The sequence below is a fragment of the Vidua macroura genome, chromosome Z (genome assembly GCF_024509145.1).
Source record: "Vidua macroura isolate BioBank_ID:100142 chromosome Z, ASM2450914v1, whole genome shotgun sequence".
Classification (NCBI taxonomy): Eukaryota; Metazoa; Chordata; class Aves; order Passeriformes; family Viduidae; genus Vidua; species Vidua macroura.
This window is the reverse complement of record NC_071611.1, coordinates 32761575-32785180: the sequence shown is the minus strand read 5'-3', so window position 1 is coordinate 32785180 and position 23606 is coordinate 32761575. Positions and strand designations below refer to the sequence as shown.

Here is a 23606-nt window from a genome sequence, read left to right as displayed (position 1 = left end):
CTTATCAGAAAAACAAATTTACTTGCTAATGGATTTGTGTTTGGGTTTTCTTTCATATTTCAGAGGAGTAGCTTCTGAGATACAACACTGGTGTAGAGATTGCTTCTTCAGAAACTGGGATGTGCCACAGGTTCTTCATGATGTCCTGTGGTGACAACCTCAGTTACTAGGATTTTAACCACAGCAAATGCATTTCATTCAGCAACAGCATGCTCAAATAGCTTCTCTGTTTGAGCTGTTGCAAAGAAAAATCAAACTAGTGTCTTCTGAAAATTGTTTGGATTTTTCTTGACTGATTTCTATACAGCTTTAATAATACTTAATTTGATACTTCCAGTCATAATGGATGGCCTATTTCCAACATAATCTTTCTTAATTCTCAGTATTAGCTAGCATGGGATGTGATATTCAATGGTCACAAAGCTATGCTGAATAGTATTGTATAATTTGACCATATTTACTGATCAATTTTTATCTATTTTTAAAATAGAAGGGGAAATAATGTCAGTTTCTGTCTCCTTTCTTTACTCCAACTTTATCTAGTAAAGGTTATATTTACATTTCATCCCTCTGCATATCTGAAAACAAAGCTATAAATTCTCTCAGAAATATGCAACATACATGATAGCCAAAGTATCACCTATGTATAACCATTCCATAAGCAAACAAGAGCCTTGATCTGTTCACATCTTTGCTTCTTTGTCTTTAGAGGAATAGAATTCCAGGATAATTTTCTTATATTTTTTAAGATTTTAGACCCCAATATTATTTCTTATTCAAGTACAGGAAGCATCTACATTGTAGACATTCTTTCTTTCATAAATATTTAGTAAAGGTCTATTTCTTGCATACAGATGCCCTTCTCCTCTGAGCTTTGGGAAATTGTGATACCTTCTCAGGATGAATCATAAAAAACATCCTTGCTAGATTGAATTTCAACAGTAGGAGCCTATAGCCTTCAGTATAAATTATCAACCTTGGTTACAAAAATATTTGGTTATTTTTGGTTAATGAAAAGTTTTGAATTTACATTTCAACACAATTTTTTCTCTTTTCTATATCTACATGTTCTTACCATATTTCATTATTGGTTGTATCAACAAGGCTTACAGAAACTGAAAGGAAACAAGAAGGAAGGCTTATAGTGTACAGGTACTTCGTTGTATAAAAATACTTACACTGATCAAAAAAAAATATAAACACTTGGTGTGTATGAGAGACGAGTGCATATTTTCTGATTGTTAAAAATCTGCATCTACTAAAGCAATCATTAGACATGATCTGGAAATAAAATTTGATTGTTTATTGACATTTTCAATAGAAAACAGTGTTTCCTATTAACTTCTTACTAACAGCTTTAAACTTGTGATTTGATTATTTTTGTGCACAGGATATAGAAAAAAAACTCATCCATTGAAGTATCTCCCCAAAATGTGGGCAAAAAACACCCTGAATTTTGTAAACATATGCTTGTAATTAACACAAGGGTTCAAACCATGTAGAAATAATATGTGTACACTCATAAGATAAGGCTCAGACCTTTTGTCTGCCTGCTTTCTATACCAATTGTGTATTTTTGCTTTTCTGTCATGCCATTTTATTGCCTCAAAGTGACTTTTATCTGTGCCGCAATTCCCCCTTCTCTTTTTCCCTTAAGTATTGACAATATTCTGAGTGGCTGAGGGCATTGAAGGCCCTGAGGTAATGGCTTGTCTAAGGACAGAACAAGATGAACTGCAGAACACAGCCCAGGCACACAATCCTACAGCTCAATGCCAGCCTCTGGTTTGTAAGGCTGCCCCATTTTCTCTGTGATCAGGTCACAGCATCCTACCAAGTGTGCATTGTGCCCTGGCCACAGCTTTGTCTCTAGAGCAACACATGGATGTATAGTCGTATACCATTTTGAATTAAATTTTCCAGTGTTCACATCCACAAGACTGCAGGAATAGAATCTGAAGTGCAGCTCTGTAATAGAGATACTCAACTATATATTCCAGATATTTTTTCATTGTACATTTTGAAATGCAAATGAGAGGGTTTTACTTCTGCTGAAAGATGAATGATACTTAGCCATGCATGTACATCAGGTAACTTAAAATCCAGGAAAGTGCCTCTGTTCCTTTGAAAGTGATTCTGTCCCTTGGCTCACATCTATGGAGTGTGCTGTGCATGGGTGCATCTAAAGTCCTCAGCACTGCTTTCAGCAGAGCAGGTTCAACCTGATAAGGGTAGTGATTTTGCAGAAGGGTAAAATAGCCTCTTGCACTAAAATTCCAGCTAACCAGAGAGCCCTCAAATCTCATGAAAGAAATACATCTATAACAAGTTCTTTAATCCCTCAGGACCTGATGCCCCATAACAGATTCCTAGTCAACTGTAAAGAGTTATCAAGGTCATGTTAAATTCTATATGCTTATGTAGTAAGCACATCATAAATATCTGCAACATGACAAATTTCATGGCCAGTTGAGTAACCTATCCATCATTCCCCAGACAGTGGGATATGAAGAGGCATTCCAGCACAGATACCACCATCGTATCACCATGAGTGCCAGCATATTTAGTTTATTTCATCACCGTAAGGCAGTGAAAAAACTTTTTATAAGCTGTACTTTGGAAAATACATCTTAGCCAAAAAAGAAAAATCTTGACCTTTCTATTCTCTTTTTGAGTCCAGGAAAGTATGTTTAACCCTGAAAGATCACTTTACTATAAAAAACCTTCTATTTATGTTAGACACCACTGCCTCCTCCCACGTCTATATTCATGCGTTACTTTATATTTTCAAGAGGAAAACTAATCTTCCTTTGCCTTTAATATAAGTGCCATAGGAATATGTCTTCCTGTTAATTCCAATGCAAATTTTATTCCAAACTCCATAGTGAAGGCAGATATTCCCTAATCTGTCCCTCTGCCCCCGTTAATCATCTGGTATATTATAAAGAAGCAGAGCCAAAGCTCTAACAAGAGTTCAGACAAGGCACCCCATCCTGCATAGCAGTAAAACAGTCTGATCTTTTATAAACTGTAAAGTACTTTTCCTGGACATAAGGCTTTCTTGTGTATCAAGCTGCCTAAAAATATATTTTTTTTTTTTTCATGAGATATCTTGGAGGGAAGGAAAGGGGCAAACCTTTCTTTGATCCCTTTGTTTTTTCTAGGCATGAAGATAATTATTCCCCCAATTTGTGCAATGTCAAATAAGTTGAGACTATATGCATCAAGCCTGAAATTTTCCCCATTACGCCAAAAGGCTATATGTGGTTTTATAGAGAATAAACTACTTAATTTAGGCTATAAATCACTTTTTGATTAAGCCATTTCAAATTTCATAAAAGTACTACATTATTGTGATGGAAGCAACTATGAGGCTCCCTCATCCAAGCAGAATACCACAGGTTATGTATGACAGCAGTACTAATTTCATACAGTGCTACTGCTGCAATACTGTCCTGTCCTGGAAGTTTCTTGGTCTCCCATTTAGAAACATGAGCTTTTCTCATGATCACTCCTTAGTCTCAGACAGTCATGAGCTGAGGATATGTAACCCTGAAGAGATGTAAGAGTATTGGCATTTAAAAATCATTCTGTAGTCTTTTTTAATTACTACCACAATCTATCCAAGAGCTGAACTAGAAATTATTCTTACTGATCTAATTATTCTAACCCAATCCAGTCTGCAAAATGACCAATACCTTTTGTTTTCAGACATGGCAGTCATCACTGACTTTAGTCTAACAGTTTACTTATTTGACTACCTCTGTATGACTAAACTAATAATAAATAAAATTCTTCCACTAAGTGTTTTAAATTCTTTTTTCCTTCTTCTTCTAATTACAAGTGTATTTCCATGGACTTAAAAAATTACAGAACTTTAAATTATAAAAACAAGTGTAACCAAAAGTAAACTTATGCTCTACTGTCAATAACATTCCATTTTCTTTTAGAGTAATATGATGCTACATAGCTATTTTGAACTAAGTTCTTCTAAATAAGTAGTATTGAGTGATTCACATGAGCAAAGGATACAATATCAATGCACTCGACCACCTCTTTGCAGTGAAGAAAGTATATGTAGAAAACCTCATTCTTGGGTGTTGTTAAAAGCATATTTTCTCTCCATTTTACACTCATCACCCAGCTGATGAGTGCTTGTACAGGTCACACAGATTTCAGTAGTCTTTAAAACTGTCCTTATTTTACATACTGTAGACTAAGGTAGTGCATAATTTTTAACAATTTTTTATTTTTGAAATCAGTTCAGTTTGTCTAAACTCAAGATGCTTCTTTACATTATTTGCAATATGAAGATTGCTCTAAGGGATGCTTATTTCCTTTCAGATCTTGGAATTTTGATCTCTAAAATGGCTCTGGGAGAACCTTTCAAATGTTACAGGTTGTTAAAATGTATGAATGCATGGCATCTGAAAAAATACTGAAGTTTTGCATGACTATTCTACATTGACAAAATACACAGTTTTCTGTGCTGTGTGCGTGCAGCACTGTATCTGTATGAACATGATTCATCTCCTCTGTCTTTCTCAGCTGCTAATTCCTTGCCAAGTTTCACTGCTGGGTGCTTTGTAGTGTATAAAGATTTGAAATCAGTATGAAGTTGGCAACAATTTGAGAAATAAGTTAAAAGAGCCCAATGCATTATTTATTTTTAAAGTCCTGGACAGTTTTCTTTCTCAAGTTAGTAGCATAAATCACCCCTTTGGGGTCTTGGGTTAGGCCTCTTTCAGTTGATGTTTCACAACATCTGTTTCACAATGCTGAGGCAACAAGCTAGTCTGCCTTGGCAACAGGCATTGCTATCCATTTATATTTATTTTTAAATATCGCTGTAAAATTAGGCAGGAGGGGTTGCTGCAAAAAGAAATTTTAGTATCGTTGCCTTAAGTTTGAGATGAGATTAATGCTTATCTCAGTTTATAATTGCAAGAACTTTATATGAGGTGTAATTGATACATCTTGATGAAACTTCAAATGTCTCAAGCTTCTCCTCAGCAAATACATGGTGTTGCCTGTGGGAGGCAGATGGGATAGCTGAGGTGATGAACCTGGGTTTAGGTCCCTGGGACCATGTCATTAAGCTAAAGCCCTGGTGGAAAGCACATATTGTCTGGCTACTGTTACTGGCTTGCCAAGTTGCTGCCTTTGTCTCTTGGCTTCCCAGTGCAAAGGAAAGCATGTCGTGCTTTGCTGCTGTGTGGGTGTCATAGGCTTGCCATGGGACACGTTTGCAATTTATCTTTACATTTATAACAATGTCATATAACAAAGACCAGTCTATCCTCTGCAGTGAGCTGTTCTGGCCCTTAGAATCCTCCTGCTGCTACAGGCAGACAATTTGCTGTTACTCCAAAGCACACAGATATGGTGATTTCTTTGTCTGAAGACAATAAACTGGTTAATTTCCTCATTCTTCGTATTTACAGAAGGAAATATTAGAAGTCACAAGTATGAATGAGCTGACAGTCATCTATATTGCCTTCTTCAAGGTCTTTGATGTTGTAGTCTCAGAAAACTTAGTTGTTTTGTGCATTGTGTCTTGAAATCATGAACACTTTGATCTACATTTAAATGCATGTACTCATGGCTTTATATACATAGTTCAGATATTAGGGAATGACACTTCTGATCATAAAGGCTGTACCGCCAGTCTTTTAAAATTCTGCACATATGGTTACATAACTACCTTATAAAATGCAAGTAGACCCTCTGTTTCTTACCTTTATTAACTGGTTATTGTGGTTGGGTAGAAGGAGACTAAGCAGTAGTGGGACAGAAATGATGGTCATGTCTCAGTGTCCCACGTCTGTGTTGTAGGGCAAACTGGGCTGTGTCCAGCCCTCTTGTCAGTCTATGCTCAGAGGGAAGGCACCTGTTTTATTAACATGCTCCATGCCAGCACATCCTGCTCTCAGTTGTTTTCAAAACCTGCCCATCAGAATTTCTCTACTGTGGCGGCTATAGCCAGCCATGGAAGACAGTCCTTCCCTAGAACACTTATCACAGTGGGGTGAGTAAAAGTATGCAGAGCTGTAGGAAAATCTCAGGTCCTCCAAGCCTCATCCCACCAGCTTTTCTACTCAGCTCTGATGGGACTTGGCCATGCCAGGACCTTCCACAGTTGCTATCCTTCATGTACATGTGCCATGGGCACCAGTGAGGTCTGCACTGGGAAGAGTCACTGCAGAGGATGAAGATGGCTGTAGGCCCTGACAGGAGGTGACATAACCAGGGCAGGGACAACAGGGCATTCTGAGATCAAGCTACCAGGCTCAGAAATTTGGTAATGCCTCAAACAGATCTGCTTCCAACAGAGAGTCAAGTTTAATGGTAATCCAGTATGGACCAAGAGACAACCCAGATCAGAGTGCAGCGTTTGAGTGTGACACCACTTGTGATCCAGAAGGCTATAAATAGAGAATATATGTATTCTCCAGCTCCAGTGTTTGGAGGTTTATGCTCCCAAAATGTTCTAATTTTCAGGTGGTGAAAAAAAAATCCCTGTTTATAAAAACCACAAACTAAAGTAAAAGAAATTAGTAAGAAGCTTGTTTATTTAATTTAAAATGAGGCAAGGAAAGAGTTTTCTTCATACAGCAACACTGTTGGAAATGTTAAATGTGAAGAGGTAGAAATCCATGGCCTATCCCTGCACATTTTTATTTGCAGCAAGTTTATCCACACGTGTATCTTAATTTCCTGTACTGTATTCTTCTCTAAATGTACATTGTCACAAAGCATGCACATCATCTTACCCTTCTGAAAGTATTTTCATATATATTTTAGAATTTCCAACAAAAATAACATTATTGAACTTGAAACTTCATTTAATTTATTGCATATAATTTTCCTTCTTTATTGAGTCATGTCAGATGCATGAGCTGACAGTTTGACAGCTGTTCTTCATTTGATGGTACTGTAAGCAGTTACATAAAAGGATAATATATTATTTTTATGACAACAAAATTCAGCAGGAGTCCTGACTTAGCATCTTAGAATATGCCTAATATGTATCTGTTGCTTTGTATATAATTTAATTTTTCAGCACAAGTAAAAAACTAGTCAAAAATCCCCCCAAACTTTAAATATGACTTCTTATCATTTTGTTATTTTTCTGTATCTGAAGTGATGATTTCTAGAGTTGTAAAATGACCACAGTGAATTTGTGTTCAAGAAGAATTCTAATGTACTCATGTTTATATAGTCTGCTTCTAATTTTCTCTTGATGTACATATATTTCTCATAGCAAGATACTGTTCTGTGAATGAGCTTAGCAGGAGACGCTGAATAAATACCATTAACTTCCCCTCTAAGCAAAATAACTTTGATAACTTCAATAAATGCCCACCCTAATTCTGCTTTAGTGTTACTTCAGCAACTATTCATCATCAACTGTTCTGGGAAAACCCAGCAGTATAAAAGATTATTCATAGTTATACAGCAGTGTATAGAGATGTGTGAAACCCAATATAGTTTAGATATCCCCAAAGAAAGGCCTTAAACATAAGCACTTCATTGTTTTAAAAATATAATATTTTTACCCAAAGTTTAGCACTGTGATCAGAGCAAAAACTATGTACCAAACACTGTTTGAGATGTGATTACATTTTTAGGTACAAACTGTTCCCTTAAGTTCTTCTGCCTTGTTCTAATTAGTAGTAATGCTGATTAAACGATTTAATATATGAAAATTATAGTTTCACATTAGCTATTCCCTACACAGCATAAAACATGGATGTTTGTACTTCTCTTTCTTTGCCTTTTTCCCTGAACAAAATACGTATCTGTCTTAGTTCTAATTAGGCATTGATTATAGCATGAAACTGTGGTACCTTTCCCATAATCACATCCTTCTTGCAAGTAAGTAGCCTTTAGAAGTCCTGGCCAAAAAAGTTAGACAAATAAAAAGGTTACAAATTACAATGACTATGCTGATCTGCAATTTTCTCTCTTTTATTGCAAAGGAAAAGAAGAATACCAAGATCTAAAAAAGGGCTAAGTATCATTTGTAACAGGAACTCAGTTTCTTATTCATCTGTAAAACTGGGTTAATGACAGTGACCAATTAATAAAATGCTTCTGCACACAAGACCTGGCTAATATAAAAACACATTTAATCCCTCTTCTACCCTAACAGAGAGACCGTACCATAGAAAATCAAGTGTTTCTATTTTTCTGAAATGAAGAACTTTCCCAACTCAGTAATTCTGCAAAACTTTATCCATTCTCATGATGGTGGGTTAGGTTTTTTTCAGGTACTACAGCCAATTTAAATGCAAGATCTATTGCACTCACGTCAGGACTATTGAAGTGTTGTTTGGAAGGACTCTTCTGAAAATATGCAGTTCAACCTCCCACTAAAGGCAAGCCTTTTGCCAGCACTAAATCAGGTAAGTTGTGGGGCTGTTTAATTCAGCCTTGGAAACCTCCAAAGATGAAGGCATGACTACATTCCTAAGGTCCAGTGGTAGAAGAACAACATTTAATAAAAAAATATCCACCAGCAGACCAGCACCTGATAGCCCAGTGTTAGGGCAGCCTTACTGATAATATAAGCTCCACTTGTGAAGATAGATAGAAAGTGAGGTGGTGTTTCAGTACAAACTTGTTTATTCCTTCTTGCTCCTTGTTAAAACAGCTGTATCTTCATGCTTTGGCTGATTTATATCCTGCTATAGCACTGTATTTTTACTCTTAGATGGTTTACTTGTATCTGAATATAACTTTGGAATGAATTATCCGTGGCCTGACTTTGATGGAGGAAGAGAAGCTCTATTTTAGAGATATTTTAGACGTGTTTCCAATATTTTTCACATGGCAAACCCTAAAAGATGAGCTGATATTGTATTTTAAAAATAAAACAATACCCCATCACTTTACAGTACACAATAAGGCCTATTATTTCAGGATTTTTTTTAAGTTTAATGTGACTACCATGAAATTACTGGTATATTGTTAAAATATTAGCAGAAATTGGATCCTCAAAGCACATTCATGTCAGAAAAACTTGGAAACCCCATGTGGTTTTGTGGCTGAAACACTGAATTGGACAGACAGAGGTTTTTATTCCCAGCTTTCTATTTGCCCACAGTAAGCAAATGATTTCATATGTTCTTGATCTGCAAAACAGAGCAAATGGCAGTAAACTACTTTATAAAGTGCTTTGAAATCTATTGATGAAAAAAACTAATTGAAAGATTTGCTGATACTAAATGAAAGCTCTTATCTCTGGAAATCACTCAAGAGGGCTTCAAATCTTCATAGAAGTAGATTACTCTGATTGAAATATGTTCCTTAAGAAACTGATGCAGTTAAACTATTGCAACTTCTGTGGTACAAACAAGACCAAAGAAAAAGCCTGAAGCAATAAGTACAGGGGAAAGGGAATGCCTTTGTAGGTCAAGCAGTGTAGGGTGAAATTTTCTGAAGCAAGCACTTCAGTCTCAATCAGTTCTCATTAGCTTTCACCTCTTCCTGTTTTAGTTTCCAATCACAAACAAGGTCCAGCCTTTTTACCTGAAGCTAAATCACACATTATTTTGTGTGCAGTATAAACTATATTTGAAACCCTTAGTAGATTGTGCAGACATGGAAGACAATTAAAAAGAAGTAAAGAACAACCTGTGCCAAACATGAACTTCCTAGTGTATTTTAAAGTAAAGATGATTCATTTTGGCAGCAGTTCAAAACCTGGCAGTGGGTAGAGGGGGAGACTTAGCCTGAAGGATAGATCGTGTTGTCACTGTCATCCTTCCTCATAGTTTTGTCTGGAACAGCTTAAGAGCCTTTTCAGCAAAGCACGCTGAATCAACTTATTCTTGGCCAGCTCAGTTTGCTTTTTGCTGAGCCCAGTGCAGGCAAAGAGGGTGTGACCAGTGCAGCCTCTTTATTCTGCAGACTTATGAGTCCCTTGTCATAGTTTCTGCTACCCAGAACTAGTTAAAATTGAACAGTATTCATTGACCAAGGTGTCTTGTGATAGGAGCTGTAGCTTTTGTACATGTTCTTTAAGTGCAGAGGGGCTGTGTTATTCGCTATAATGCCATCACAACCCCCACGTCTGACTCATATTATCAAAAAAATTATTAGAGCTTAAAAATATTCATGTGGGTATTTTTGCTGTAACTGGAAGACAGAATAAGTACCATGGAATGTAATGACCTAGATGAATTAGTTCAATCCTAGATTACTTTCTATTAATTTGTCGGGTAAGGTCATGTGTTTGCAGCAAAGAGAATTAAACATTCTGCTTTAGATGAGTTGATAAGCATTCCTGTAAGAGCACTTTGTTGCTTGAATCTAAAAGAAATAGTAAGAACAGTCTTAACTGTAGTTAATGATATTTACACTAAGAAACACTAAACACAAGATCTCTCTCTTCAAAACATTACTTGCTGGGGGAAAGAGAAAGGCTAAGATATGACATGGAAGCCCTTTTACATTTCATAAGGAAATGGGCCTATACCTAGTGTCCAGAGCAGATGGTTTCATCTGATATAATTTCCATTTAGGCCATGATTTTTCTGAGTGATAGCACTTTTCTGAGTGATTTCATTTGTCTGTGATTTAGGAGTTCTTGTTATACAAATACAGCATGGATATTCAGAGAATTACACTGCTAAAAGTGTAGAGCCAGCTAAAGAGTTCACCTAATACTTCTACCTAATACCTAAAAGAATACTGTGTTTAATGAGATCTTCATATCAATATTAACATACCACACACCTTTGAAAGACAATGACACAGAATTTTGATTTATCAGAAGTACCTATCATTTTTAAGAGGTTCTTCTGAAACTGAATTTCTCATAGGGATAACATAATTATCAGAATCATTAAAGCTGGGCTTTGGGAAAGTGAGGACACAGATGTTGCCTTCACTGGGCCTAGGGACCAGGAGTGAAGGGAGCAGGAATGGCAGCAGAATCCTTCTCCTATCCCTGGAGTTTAACCATCAGGGCCATGACTGGTGCTCTGCAAAAGCTTAGCTAAGATTACAAAGGGGAACTAGACAGATTTTGCCTTTCTAATTCTTGAGCCTCTGGATATCCTCTTCTAGACCAATGAATGTCAAAATACTCACAAAATCATATGGTAAGCTTAGGCTTACTAGCAACATTTTCATTCATACTTTCCCATCTTCTGCAACAAGACTAGAATGCGAGACATCAGTGGAATTCAGACCTCTGACCTTCTGAATATTCACAACGAACATGCTTTGAAAGCATTATACATTTCAATCTCAGGACAGCTTTTCTTGTCTTTGGTGTGGTACAATTACTAAAATAAGATGGTTGGAATGCCTTTCCATCTACCAAAACAAACACCTTCACATGGTTCTGTAACATGCATCTGGCACCAAATATACTATGGTTGTGGTTTTAAACAAATTGTTTGACATGTTTATAAAGCTAGTCTAAGTTTCAGATATGAATCATTGTTATTCCAAAAAGAAACAGTTTATCTCATGCTTTGTTGAAAGCAAAGGAAATAGAAACATTTTCTCTTTATGACTTTGGCTTTCTTGACATCATCAAAATGCATTTGAATTTAACTTATCTACTTTCAGTACTTTAAAAAAGAGGGAAGGATGGAGAAGTCAGGAGTTTATCATACATACCTCTCTAACATGCTGTCATTAGTGATAGTTTTAGAATGAAAAATAAGAACAAAATACAATACTAAGGAGAAAAGATTACAGATAAATAATTCTGTATTTATTGACTGATTAACATACGTGTTCACATGAGTTAGAGGAATAATCCTGTTTTATTTTAGATGTAAAGAAGTTGTTTTACACCATTTCTATTAGGGCAAATTCTGCATTTAAAAAATAGGATTTTTTTAAATTTTCTGCAGGCTTTTCCAATTGACCATATTCTTCTTTCATAACTTTCTCTGGTGATACTTTTCAGATGCTCTTCAGCTTTCTTCAAACACTGAAGAAGTAATATATAGAAAGAAGAATAAAAAATAACTTAATATGGTAAAAAGATGAGTTGTGTTGTTCTTTGATACCTAAACACTCATGAAGTAGTGTATATACTACCCCAAATCCTTCAAAATCTGAAAGAGCAGCTTCTGGTGGACATGAATAGTGTTCCACAGAAATATATAACATACTGAACCATTGTGTTGAAAATGAAGATTCTCACAATGCAAGTCTAAGTCTTAAGAATCTGGGGGGAATTTTAGAAATTTGGAAAAGAAAGGGACTGTAATCAGGAGAAAAAAAAATAGCTATTTACTGCTTAAAGATGCAGCAAATGGCAATATCCTCTACTAAAATTTAGTTGGCAGGATAAGAGGATACAGGATTGACCTGAACTAGAAGGGCGCTTTCATGTATGAAGAAAAAAGTACCTTTTCTTAAGGTTTAATGACTTTACACCTTTAGGCTAATGGATATTGAAAGCTAGGTTTTCCTCGTATTTGCAATGCTATTTTGTTGTTGAAATAAATGCAAGTGTGCAAGCGTTTCTACTGAAGTAAATTCAAATAAATCTGAGTTCTTTGTGAAAAAGAAGGAATATATGTTGTCACAATTAATAGTAAACATAAGGAGTTAGAATATACAAAGAAATTAGAGAAAAACTCAGAAAGTTCTGGGTTTAGGAACTCAAAATTAAGAGGGAGTATAATTTCCTTTATTTAGTATCATCAGTCTACATTTGATTTTATTTCTCCATACTTCATATATACATGAGCATATTTCACTATAGGCTGAAAGAAATTATTAGAAAGTGACTGCACTAGTTCTTACTATAGACTGAAAGGTATGTTACCACCCTGTGAAGGATCCTTTGTTCTGGTTAAACAGAGCAAACAAATAGTTATAATCTCAAGAATTCCATGACTAATATGGAAATGTGTTAATACACATTCTTATCTTGGATAGAAATTAAAGGGGAGACTGTTCATGCAGCTTATAGTTAAGATGTTAGAAACCACCTAAAGAAATGAATATAATGGAATCGGTGAATATTTGTAAACAAAATCACCTTCCAAATCTTGTGTGTATAGGAATGAAACTAAATGCAGCATCTCAGTACTGTTCCTTTGTTAATGAAGTTCAAGAGAAAACTGTGACATTTGTTTTTTAACTGATCTATCTTGCACTGTTAGTGTCATGCACAGAAAACTTGGTTAAGGCACCGTCCTTGAAAAGCAGTTACACAACTAACTGGAAGTGGTTTGCATGGATAATACCTTCAACTGTAAGTCATCAGCTATGCTCTGGAGACTTGCAAACCTTTATCCAAAATCTGAAAAATTTTGGCTTGAACAACAAAGAACAAGGAAGATAGGCAATCAGTCAAAATAAATTATGTATCCTACCTGGCAAGCATTAGAGTAATGTCCCCTCCCAAATCCACACAAAATATTCTGTCAAGGTCATTCCTTGCTTCTCAAAGCCTTTCATAGTGCAAACACATAGAGCATTTGAAATCAGCTCAGCTTTGTACACTGATAATATTTTTAGGTTACAACAGTGAGACGAAATTATCAAAATGAAAATTGCAAAGCTACAAAATCTAATCCAAATCCACTAAAGAAGCAGCATATATATGTAACACATATATTTATATGTATTTACATGTATTTATATTACATGAAAAATAACTTTGCAAATGTCGAAGACCACCAACTAATGCAACGGCAATTTTCTGTGACTTTAGTGCCTAACAAAAGGATGATAAGCATGCAGAAAATAAAGGATTTTCCTCTTCATGATTTATTGGTAAGATTAGTATCCAGACATCATAAAAATTACAAATTCATTGGGTGTAGCAAAGAAAGTTATGACGTAGAACAGCTAGAGCTCTCTAATTTACAGATCTCAGGAACAGCAATCAAATTCAACAGGTATGCTTTTATTGTGGAATAGAAAAAATACTTTTTAAAAATATCTTATCAGTAAAGTAGAACTCAAGAAAAGTCAGAAATTTGTTTTGCAAAAATATATTTTATTTCTTTATATTTCTTTTGGAGACAGCTTTTCATTAATTACAAAGATAAGATGATTGATTTTAATATTAATCAAATACTAGAACTGAAATGTTACTTTCCTCAGAAATCTCCAGTGCAATTTTCTCTTTCCAGAAACCACATGGGAAACTTTTTTATGACTCCTGGACTTCTACTTATTTATGCACAGAAGAGGTTGAAGGAACACTGTGTCCAAAACACTTTGTCATTAGATAGGCAAATGCCTACTACTGAAGTCCAAATCATATGATTTTCAAAGATGTTTGGTTTAGATGGTAACTTTGGACACTATGATTAAATGGCTTTGGAAACACTGTTCTCAGAGACTGCGACTGGCACACAAGCAATAAAGTAGTGTTGTGCCAACTACGTTGCTGGAGGGAATAACAGAGATTTAAAAGGAAAAAGCCATGCAGCTTTTTGTAAAGAGGTGGTGATGGTAAAGATCTGACTGTTTGGACATAAAGGATCTCAGAACTATTTTTAAGATCTGTGGATTCCCTGCCATTGTTACAGCTAATAGCTGTTTGATTTACTTCTACCATGGCGCCAGAAAATTGGCAGGCTTGGCATAAAGGGGTTATACAATGAGCTAGGCACAGATGTTGCTGCTGAGTTTTATTTCCTCCTACAGTTGTGAGGTCCTTGGCAGGTCTACCTGCTGGATTTAGGAAGAGGAACAGCACTGTCATCACTGCTAGCTATCATGAATGGAAGCATACAGACATTATGACTGGTAGGCCAGGGTGGAATGAACAGAAATGAAAAAGAGGGAGAAAACGTGTCAGGCTGGATGCCATTACTGGATCCAGAAATGATTATTCAGATACGCACTGGCTCTGGAGAAAACAAGCAGGGTTCTTTGTGAAGAGTGTTCCTGCCAGTTCCTTGTCCATGTGGCAATTATTCAGGACAGAGACCACTTATCCAGAGGTCTCTGTCAAACTGTGTCACTCTTGTCTGCTCTTCTTTTACAGGATGCTCAAAAGGATTGTGTGGTATGTGCTGGATATATCAATCACACAAGACTGTTGTTTTACAGCCCACAGCCATGCTGAGATATACCAACAAGGCTTTTAATGTTTGTTGGTGGTTGAATGTTTATGCTGTTTTCAAGTTACTGTCCTCTAGTAATTGCAGCTAGAACTGTGTGATTCTGCTGCTGGCAGAGCAAGGGTGATGAGCATCAGGCAGAGGAAATGAATAACTGTAGGGTCCTCTTCAGTGGGAGTGAGGAAGTGGTCCTTTTTCCATCCTGTTGAGACAAAAATAAAAGTGAAATTCTTGCATCTGTTTCTTGGTAATTTGGAAATCTGTATCTTCCAGGAAAAAAAGCTGCTACAATTTATTAAAAGCTGTGCTTCTATTTGTGTATTTGACTCATATAACAGCAGGAGTAACAAACATCTAGGCTGAAAGAGATTTAACACTGGTAGCAGCAGGGTGAAGGAAAATTGAGCTATCACTGTTTTTCTGAGTCTGAAATGGTAGAGTTGCTTTCCCCCAGGGAGAGAACAGATAGTGGTGTTTGCAATAGATGGAATTGTTGATCCAGGTGAGAACTATGCTGTCAATTTACTAGTCTGGAAGAGTATAAGATAAAGAGCTTATGGCTGCAATAATTTTGGTAGATCTTCGTAAGTGATGCATGAGAAGAGGTTTAACAGGTTTTGTTCAGTTCATTAATACATTTCTTTTGAGCAAGGGTTCATCTTGAAACTCAATAATATTATATCCCTCAGCCTTGTGTCATGCCTTAGGTAGGTAAATATATTTGTTACACAGTTACAGCTTGGAAAAATTGAACCATGAAAGATCATGACTTATTCAAGGCCAGAAAAACCCTCTGTAGTACAGCCAAGAAGAATATCCAAGTTAGACATCAAGCTATCAATATTCTAAAGACTATCTGAGGTCAAAAATGGAGCTGATTTCAGTAGTTAGTGCAAGATGTACAAACTAGTGATAAAAAAAAAATCAGGCAGCAGATATATTGTACAAGGACTTCACTCTAGTTTGCTGATTGATCTATTGCCTGTTTGTCTTTAATACTTAAATTACAAACTCTTTGGAAAGAGATCACCTTTTTGTTTTGGATCATATGGTTGATAGACCAAAAGGTTCATCAGTTCATGAGTAGATGCTACAGTAAAAAACATTGTTAAGTGTAAGGAATGTAACTAGACAATGCAGGAGTGTTGTAAGTAGCATAATCACCATTATTTCTTAAAAATAATCAGGGAAATGTTATTACATGCTTTGGCAGAACAAGGAAATTTAAGTACAGCTCTTTCCTTATCCTATGTGTCTGAAGCCTTCACCCTCAGTTTCACAGATCCAAAAAACATTTTTTAAAAAGTTCAGTTCCATGTGGACTGAAATGTGGGGGGGGAAATCTTTAGAGGTGTTTTCCATTAAAATAATAATGAAAAGCATAAGTAAAACATCAAGGAAAGAAATTTATAAATAGCAGTAGACTAAACATTCCCAGTGTGTGAGCAAAACCCCTATAATTTTCTGTAACAGATTCCAGTTTTACTTGACATTCTCTCTCCTGAGAAGTGGTACAGGATCCTGAAGGAAATTTCTTCTGAATGGTACACCTGTTATGTTATAAAGAAAGAATGTCATCAGAAAGATGGCAAAGCATTACTACAGAAAACAGTGATGCCAGCAGGTTTCAGTAGGACCTAGGAAAGTAGCATGTAAAGATCCTCAGATTGGTTCTCATTTAGTTGCTTGACTTTTCCATTACACAGAGGAGTAAACAGGAAAAAATTTTGGCTTAAGAGCAGGTTTGTTTTCTCTTCCTCACAATGGAAAGAATGAATAGAAGATCAAGGTGGGGATAAGTCTTTCTACACAGACTAACAAGACAGGGAGAATCCAGTTTGTATACAGTATTAAAGCACTTTTTGCATGTTTAGTCAAGACCAGAAACTATGGACTGTATTATCTCTCATATTTATTCTGTTTGTGCATGATGATGCCTAGGTTATATATTCAGGGGCACAGCAGATTCCTATCTCTAGCATGTTGAAAATTGTTGATTATTCATTACACTGTTACAAGTTTTGTGCAACAAGGAAACTCCTTGGCTTGCAAAATCTTAGCGTGTTCCCAAACAAAAGTTTCTTTGTGTACAACGGTAGATGTTCCAAATATTGCACTATGCTAATTTGAGGCCAAAGGCCTCTGTTTCATAACAAACCCTGGGTGCCGTTACTTGTGATTAAAAACAGCTAAAAGTCTCAGGTTACCTTCTAGAGCTGTGTTTTAGATAGACTGAGAAATAATCTCTGCAAGAGGTAACTGAGTATCTTTCAGAGCTCTTCAGTTAAGTTTTGTACTTTTTTTCAATCAGGTCAACTTGTTTGTTTAAGTGCAAAAAAAATTTTAAAAGCAAGTAAGAAAACACACATGTCAACCAGCATGTTCAATTTCTGATTTCAAAGCAGTAGAGCCTTTATATTGTGCATAAATCTGTGTTGCATGCCAGCAGTGCACTACATAGAGTTCTAGAGTGAGGAATGGAAGGTGGGTTTTGTTATCCACTGTGCTTCCTTCTCTGGTCAAGGCATTGTGGAGAAACACACATTTGAAAAAATAAGGTGAATATAGGGATTATATGCAGAATGTAATTTATTTGAATTGAAATTCAGCCAGTAGTCAAAGGATAAACAATCATTATAAGGCATGCCATGCATTTTTTAATGACAGGATAGTAAAGGTTTTCCACTTTGCATCTTATCCAAAAGTAATGCAAAACCTTGACAGCACTGGCTTTACTCAAAAGGTAAAGTAAAGTAAACAAGAGCGGTGACAGCACCTGTCTTCTTTTAGCTGTTTCTTACAGCGGTGCCTCCCACTGTCCCTGAATTTTATATTTTGTCATGTTCTTAGCTGCTTTCCAGAAAGCATTTCACCTCAGTGTACATGCACATGCACCACAGTGTAGCATTCCTCAGTACCCCACTGCCACTCTGACATTTTTCTTGAATTTCCTGTTTTCTTCTCCCTTGTTGTAGTCTTGACACCCTGAGAGAGCTGTCCCCTAGAACTGTCATACATATTGTATACACCCTTACCTCCTAGATTTAATTTTATTGAAGATATGCTTCTTCTCTGTATTATATTCTGGCCAGTTGCTATTCAAAGGGATATTCCTCTTCCATTTTATGAGCATTTATAAAATACCTAAAGTCATCTTCTTGTTCTGTTTAGATGTCTTTAAAAGCATAGGGGTTTGTGTGGTTATTTTCTTTCTTTTTTCTGTAAATGTGATTTTATGGCAGAGAGGAATATTTGAAAAGATATAATAGTGCACTGATTTGCATGCAACTAATTTCATTCTGTGTCTACAAAGTGGATACTTTGTTATCTTATTCTCATGAGTAACATTCTCAGTTTTTCAATGCGTCTTGGTCTAGGAATCTTCCAGAATGCTGTCTCTAATTTACAGCAGAGGTTTTAAGTAAGTGTCAAATGCTACCTTTATGAAAGTCAGAATTAATTTACATCTCTGAGTTGTACATTACAAGAGACTATTAGATGATGGTCTGCTTATCCCAAAGAAACCATACCCGAAAGATGAAAATGAATGCAACTGACCTTCACACGGCATCCTTCACTGAAAACCTTGCACAAGGACGGTTGTAGTGTGGCATCTTGACAGACCACCTAAATGATTTGTTCACTCAGTGTGATCTCAAGGCGTTACCTACTGATATTATTCTTGTAAGTATATAGAGTACCAAGAGTGTCCTCAGGCTTTTGTCTAGAGGGAAAAACCTCTTCCTATCTGCTCATCACATCCTCCAGCAAAGACTCTACATTTAGGTCAGCCTCTGATTATATATGTAAGGCAAGAAAGAATCTGCTTCTGTTAGAAGGTGCTTCAGATCAAACCAGCAAACTGACCATTCTAATAATCATTACTGAGAGGCTGAGTTAATGTTACACTTGGATACCCACCAAATTCTGAGAATAAGCCTGAAATATTCAGCTTAAGTGCTTTGAAATGTGTGACTACTTTATCTAAAAACCACACCATCCCGAAAACAACCTTGTATGCATAGCAATATTCAGTTTTCCTTTTCTCAATCCAGATCAAAGAGCAAAACCACCCCAATGTGTTGAGTGAAAATCCCGACAAGTAGAAAAGTTACTTGAACCTCCCCAGGTTTCTGGTCATGTGATGTCTCCTGCCTTTCTTCTCTCTCGCAGTCTCTCAGGAAACAGCCGCGGAGGTAGCTGTGCGTGGCAGGGTATAACCTTTTATACATGTGCATTCCTGCGCACACATGGAGACGGGTGTGCGCCGAGGAGACATTAACGCTTCTCCGTCGTTTGCAGACATGGAGAAGTACCTGAGGACGGGAGGAGCGGCGCCGGCCAACTGAGGGCAGCCCGGAGAAGGACGCGCGGTGGCTACGAGCGAGGATGTGCATTTAATTTCCTACTGACTCCAGAGAGGGACGACCAGGTGAGCTGGGGCACACTGGAGAGGCGATTCCTCGGCTGTACGCAGCGAGGCACCGCGGGCGCTCCGCTCCTCCTGGCCCCTCGCCGGCTGCCAGGGAAATGCTGGGGAGAGGAGAGGCTCAGATTACGGGGGTGCGAGATCCGGGAAAGGCTTCTCCGCGCCTCGCACGGGGGAGCCCAGCCCGCCCGGTCGGCCGTACCCCGCCCCGGGGCAACCGGAGCCTCCGCCGCTCTCCCGCACGTGGGGAGGGCCGCGTGGGGGCGGGGCCGCGCTGCCCTCTTGGCGCCTCCACCGGCTCCCGGGCTCGGCTCGGCCGCACGGACGGACCCCGTCCGGCTCCAGCTCCGGCCGCAGGCCCGTCTCCAGCCCCGCGGAGCAGCGGCGACGGCGGCAGGCGCGGCTCCCGCCCCGCCCCGACACCTGCGCGGGGGCGGGCGGGGCGCGGCCCCGCGGCACCTACGGGCGCGGCCCCGCCCCCGGCGGCGGCCGCCAATCCGCGCCCGCCGTCCGCCCCCGCCCTACGCCGTTTGCGCAGGCGGCGTCGTTTGCGCAGCGCGCTGTCCGCCGGCGGCCCCCGGTGCTCGGGAGCCCGATGTGACCCGACAGAGAAAATGGCGGCGGCGGCGGGGGATCGCGCCTCGTCATCGGGATTATCCTCGGGCGGCAGCGCGGAGGCGGCCGCCGCCGCCGCCGCCTGCGGGAGCCTGAAAGGCGGTGCGGTGGCGGGGAGCGTCGCCGGGAGCGGCGGGGGGCTCTTGCGGGAGGCGGGCGGCGGCAGCCGAGAGCAGCGCTCTGACTGGAGACGGAAGCAGCTGCGCAAAGTGCGGAGCGTGGAGCTGGACCGGCTGCCGGAGGCGCCCCTCTTCCTCGCCGCCGCCCCGGCCGCCTCCTCCTCTTCCTCCTCCTCCTCCCCGGAGCCCCCCGAGACGCTGCTGCTCCACTATCTGCCCGGGCCGCCGCGCTCCAGCCCCGCCAGCCCGGCTGTCTCCCCCAGCCGCTGCGCCGAGCTCCTGGAGCCACTGCCGGCGGGAAGCCCGGCGGGGACGGACCCCGCTATGGAGCGGAGGATGGAGCTGTCCCCCGCCGCGAGGTGAGAAGCGCCGACGGCTGGAGGGGCGGGCAAAGGTCGGTTCTGGAGGGCGCTGTGTGACAGCGACGGCGTCGGGGCTGTTCCCGCGGACCGGGCTCGGGGCGGGCTCCGCCGCCCCGTTCCCCCCTGGCCGTGGGCCGGTAGCGGATGCAGGGGCGGCGGGAGCAGCCGCGGAGCGCAGCGCTGGGGCGCGGCGAGCAGAGCTCTCCCGCCTTCCCCCGGGGTACCTGGTACGGGGCTGAGGGAGGGGCACGGCCGGGCCGGGCTGCCCCGCCGGCCGCAGCTGTCAGCGGTGCGGGGCTGCGCGGGAGCCGAGCCGCGGGAGTGAAGCTACAGGGGTTGGCCCATCTGGCTGCGGGGTGCGTTCGTGTTTGACTTCTGCCGGAGTCCCGAAAGGCTTTGAAGTGTGAGCTCGGGGCGGTGGCGGGGCCGGGGCCGGATGTGTCAGCAGCCATTGGGGCTCGGGGCGAGCGAGCGTGGTGCTGCCCGCGGGGCCGGGGCCAGGGCTGGGCTGCGGGCGGCGGCTGAGCGCTTGCGTTGCGGGCTCCCCAGGCTGCCCGAGTACTTTCCTGCAAAACTGAGTAATCGACTTAATTATATTTTTATTTTCCCCTTCCCCCCCCCCCCCCGCCCTCCACCCCCCGACTTCTCCGAAGTCAGATTTTAGTTTGCCGCTTCGCGATAATGCAGAACTGATTTCTTTTAGTAAGAAGAGGAAAGACTTTGAAGCACAGATAACCTCACTCTTTTTCTAGGAGAAAGTAATTTTGACGTGGCTTCGTCTAGGTGATAAATTTCAGTGGTTGTATTCAGCGCCCTGGTGTTTGCAGTCTATATTTGCCTTCTATGTGTATTAATTGATAAGTCCATTTTCTTGTACACTGCCAGTATTTTGCCTGTTTAACATGTGTGCAAGTATTCAGGTTGAAAGTGAACTTATGCCCGTGATGAAGCAGTTTAAGTACTTTAAAACACATTTCAGCTTTAACATGTACTTGCTGGGTCTTACTGGTGTATGTGTATGTAGGCACTGCAGTATGACCATTTAATTTTGTGTGAAGATGACGATTTCACCTGCATCTCTTGTAAGATTTTATCTGATGCGGACTCCAGTTTAAGAACTTAGTATAAACGTCCAAGGACCTCTTGTAGTGATGCCTTAGAGTTTGGCTAATCATTTAAACCTCATAAAAGTATAATTCCTGTTTGGACATATGACTTGTGTGTTCTTTTTAGTTGTGTCTTATGTCAGTCAAACCTCAGGAATATTTTTTAAAGGTTGAATTACCATGGGACTACTGTAATAAGAACCGTTTTCTAGACTGATGTCTTGTTTATATGTATTTTCGGCAATTCAGATGGATTTTGGCCTGTTCCTAGGTCAGTGTAAAAATACTTGTTATGGTGTGGTTGTGCAGATAAGAAATGGCTCTGTACTTACAGAAAGATTAGCAGGAAATTATAAATGTTTTGGGGAAGGGTAATGATGTAGAAGTTCTAGTGAGTGCCTTGTCTTTTTATAAACTCTTAGCACCATCTTTGTTTTTATAAAGTTGTGATACTATAATGTACTGTATATTGTAATACAATTATATCAAATTTCATGGCTTTTAAGAAAAAAAGAACATCAGAATATGTTTAAAGAGGTTGAGTCTGATGGCAATAGCAAGTGGGAGTCAGGCTCAATGTTAGAGGTGCAGGAAGGTCAATGTATGTCGCATCAGTGCTGAAACGCTGCATCCATCCTTGGTAGTTGGTCCCAGCAGCAATGACAAAGCAGCTGTGGAATTTTTTTTTCCTTTTCACATGGACAATTTTGCTTAGTTTTAGGTACCTGCATTTGGCCAAATCAGTGTATTGAGTGTGTATACAATTTAAAGTACTTGCAAGCACTTTGTGCTATTTGACTAGGAATGTTAACAAATCTTAGAAAATACTGAATGCCAAAAGCTTTTCTCTTCAGTATTTCAGTGAGTCTACTTTGAGTTTATTATAAGGGCAGTTGAAAATACATGGCAACTTTAACAATGATTGTCCTTCAGAAATACCCATACATGCTCATGTAGAGTATCTCACAGTAATTCTGTGTGCTGTATTACCAATAAACAGATATTAGACCAAGTAGTACTTTATCAAGCTGTTTAAAAAATTTAAAACATCTATATGGCCTCATTTTAATATTGACTTGTTTCAGCTGGAGGAGAGAGGCTATTTTACATGTGAGTAATAGTAATACACAATGAATTTGTCTGGCCAGCTGTTGCCCAGATATTTATTAAGAGGTAAACTTAAAGGTATAATTTAAAGAATGTTTTATGGGGAGGCTTTGAATGCAGTTAGTTGTACTTCCTGTAAGGATCTACTATTAGTTACGAGATATTATGCTTGCTCCAAAGTCTCCCATCAGTCTCTTTGGTATTACAGTTACTTCCTTTTAAATAGATTCTCTGTTTCTGTTTATGCTGGAAGACCTTCTTGAGGCTCAAAATGAACCTGAGAAGGGAAACTGACTGCTGTTGAATTATAGATGTAAATATTACTTTTTTCCTTCAAGCTCTCAAGCATTCTGCATGTCACACAATAGAGTGAATGTTTTCACTAAAAGCTATCTTATATCACTGTAAGAGAATAGGGGAGCTGTTTTCCTAGGAATTGCAGCTTCAACATGATAAAGCACTTTAGATCTCTTATCCCATATATATTGTTTACTGTTAGTATATTGGGGTTTTTTTGTAACAAGATCCAAATAGTGAATTCATTGATAACTGTAGTGTGATTTCTTGTAGCGTGAGGGAAATCCATGAAGGTAAAGTGCACTTCCTTTCTCTGTGAGCTTAGCAATATGTTTTTAAAACATCCAGACCTTAAAGTGATGTTTGTGTCTGAAATTGGTGTAGATGCCTAATTACTTCCTCAAGTACAGCATTAGTTTATATTGCTGTAATCATGTTTTTATAAAAATGAAAGGAAATAAATGGTGCAGTTCATCTGTGTGCTGTAACCACATACTTTGTGACTTCCATGA

At 39.3% G+C, this 23606-nt stretch overlaps 1 protein-coding gene and 1 long non-coding RNA gene across 2 annotated transcripts in view; one reads left to right on the top strand and one right to left on the bottom strand.

Moving 5' to 3' along the window:
• Window positions 1-13729: 13729 nt before the first annotated feature.
• On the bottom strand, window positions 13730-19796 carry LOC128822542 (uncharacterized). Its single transcript, XR_008441480.1, has 2 exons — window positions 18618-19796; window positions 13730-15261 (listed from the first exon to the last, which is right to left on the bottom strand). It is a non-coding gene; the product is annotated as an uncharacterized LOC128822542 (long non-coding RNA).
• Window positions 19797-20081: 285 nt separating this feature from the next.
• MAP3K1 (mitogen-activated protein kinase kinase kinase 1) overlaps window positions 20082-23606 on the top strand; it is a 57753-nt gene continuing 54228 nt past the window's right edge. The window contains exon 1 of the mRNA XM_054003830.1: window positions 20082-20581. Within this exon, the coding sequence (XP_053859805.1) occupies window positions 20103-20581 (479 nt within the window). The 5' untranslated portion in view covers window positions 20082-20102. The remainder of the gene's footprint in view (window positions 20582-23606) is intronic.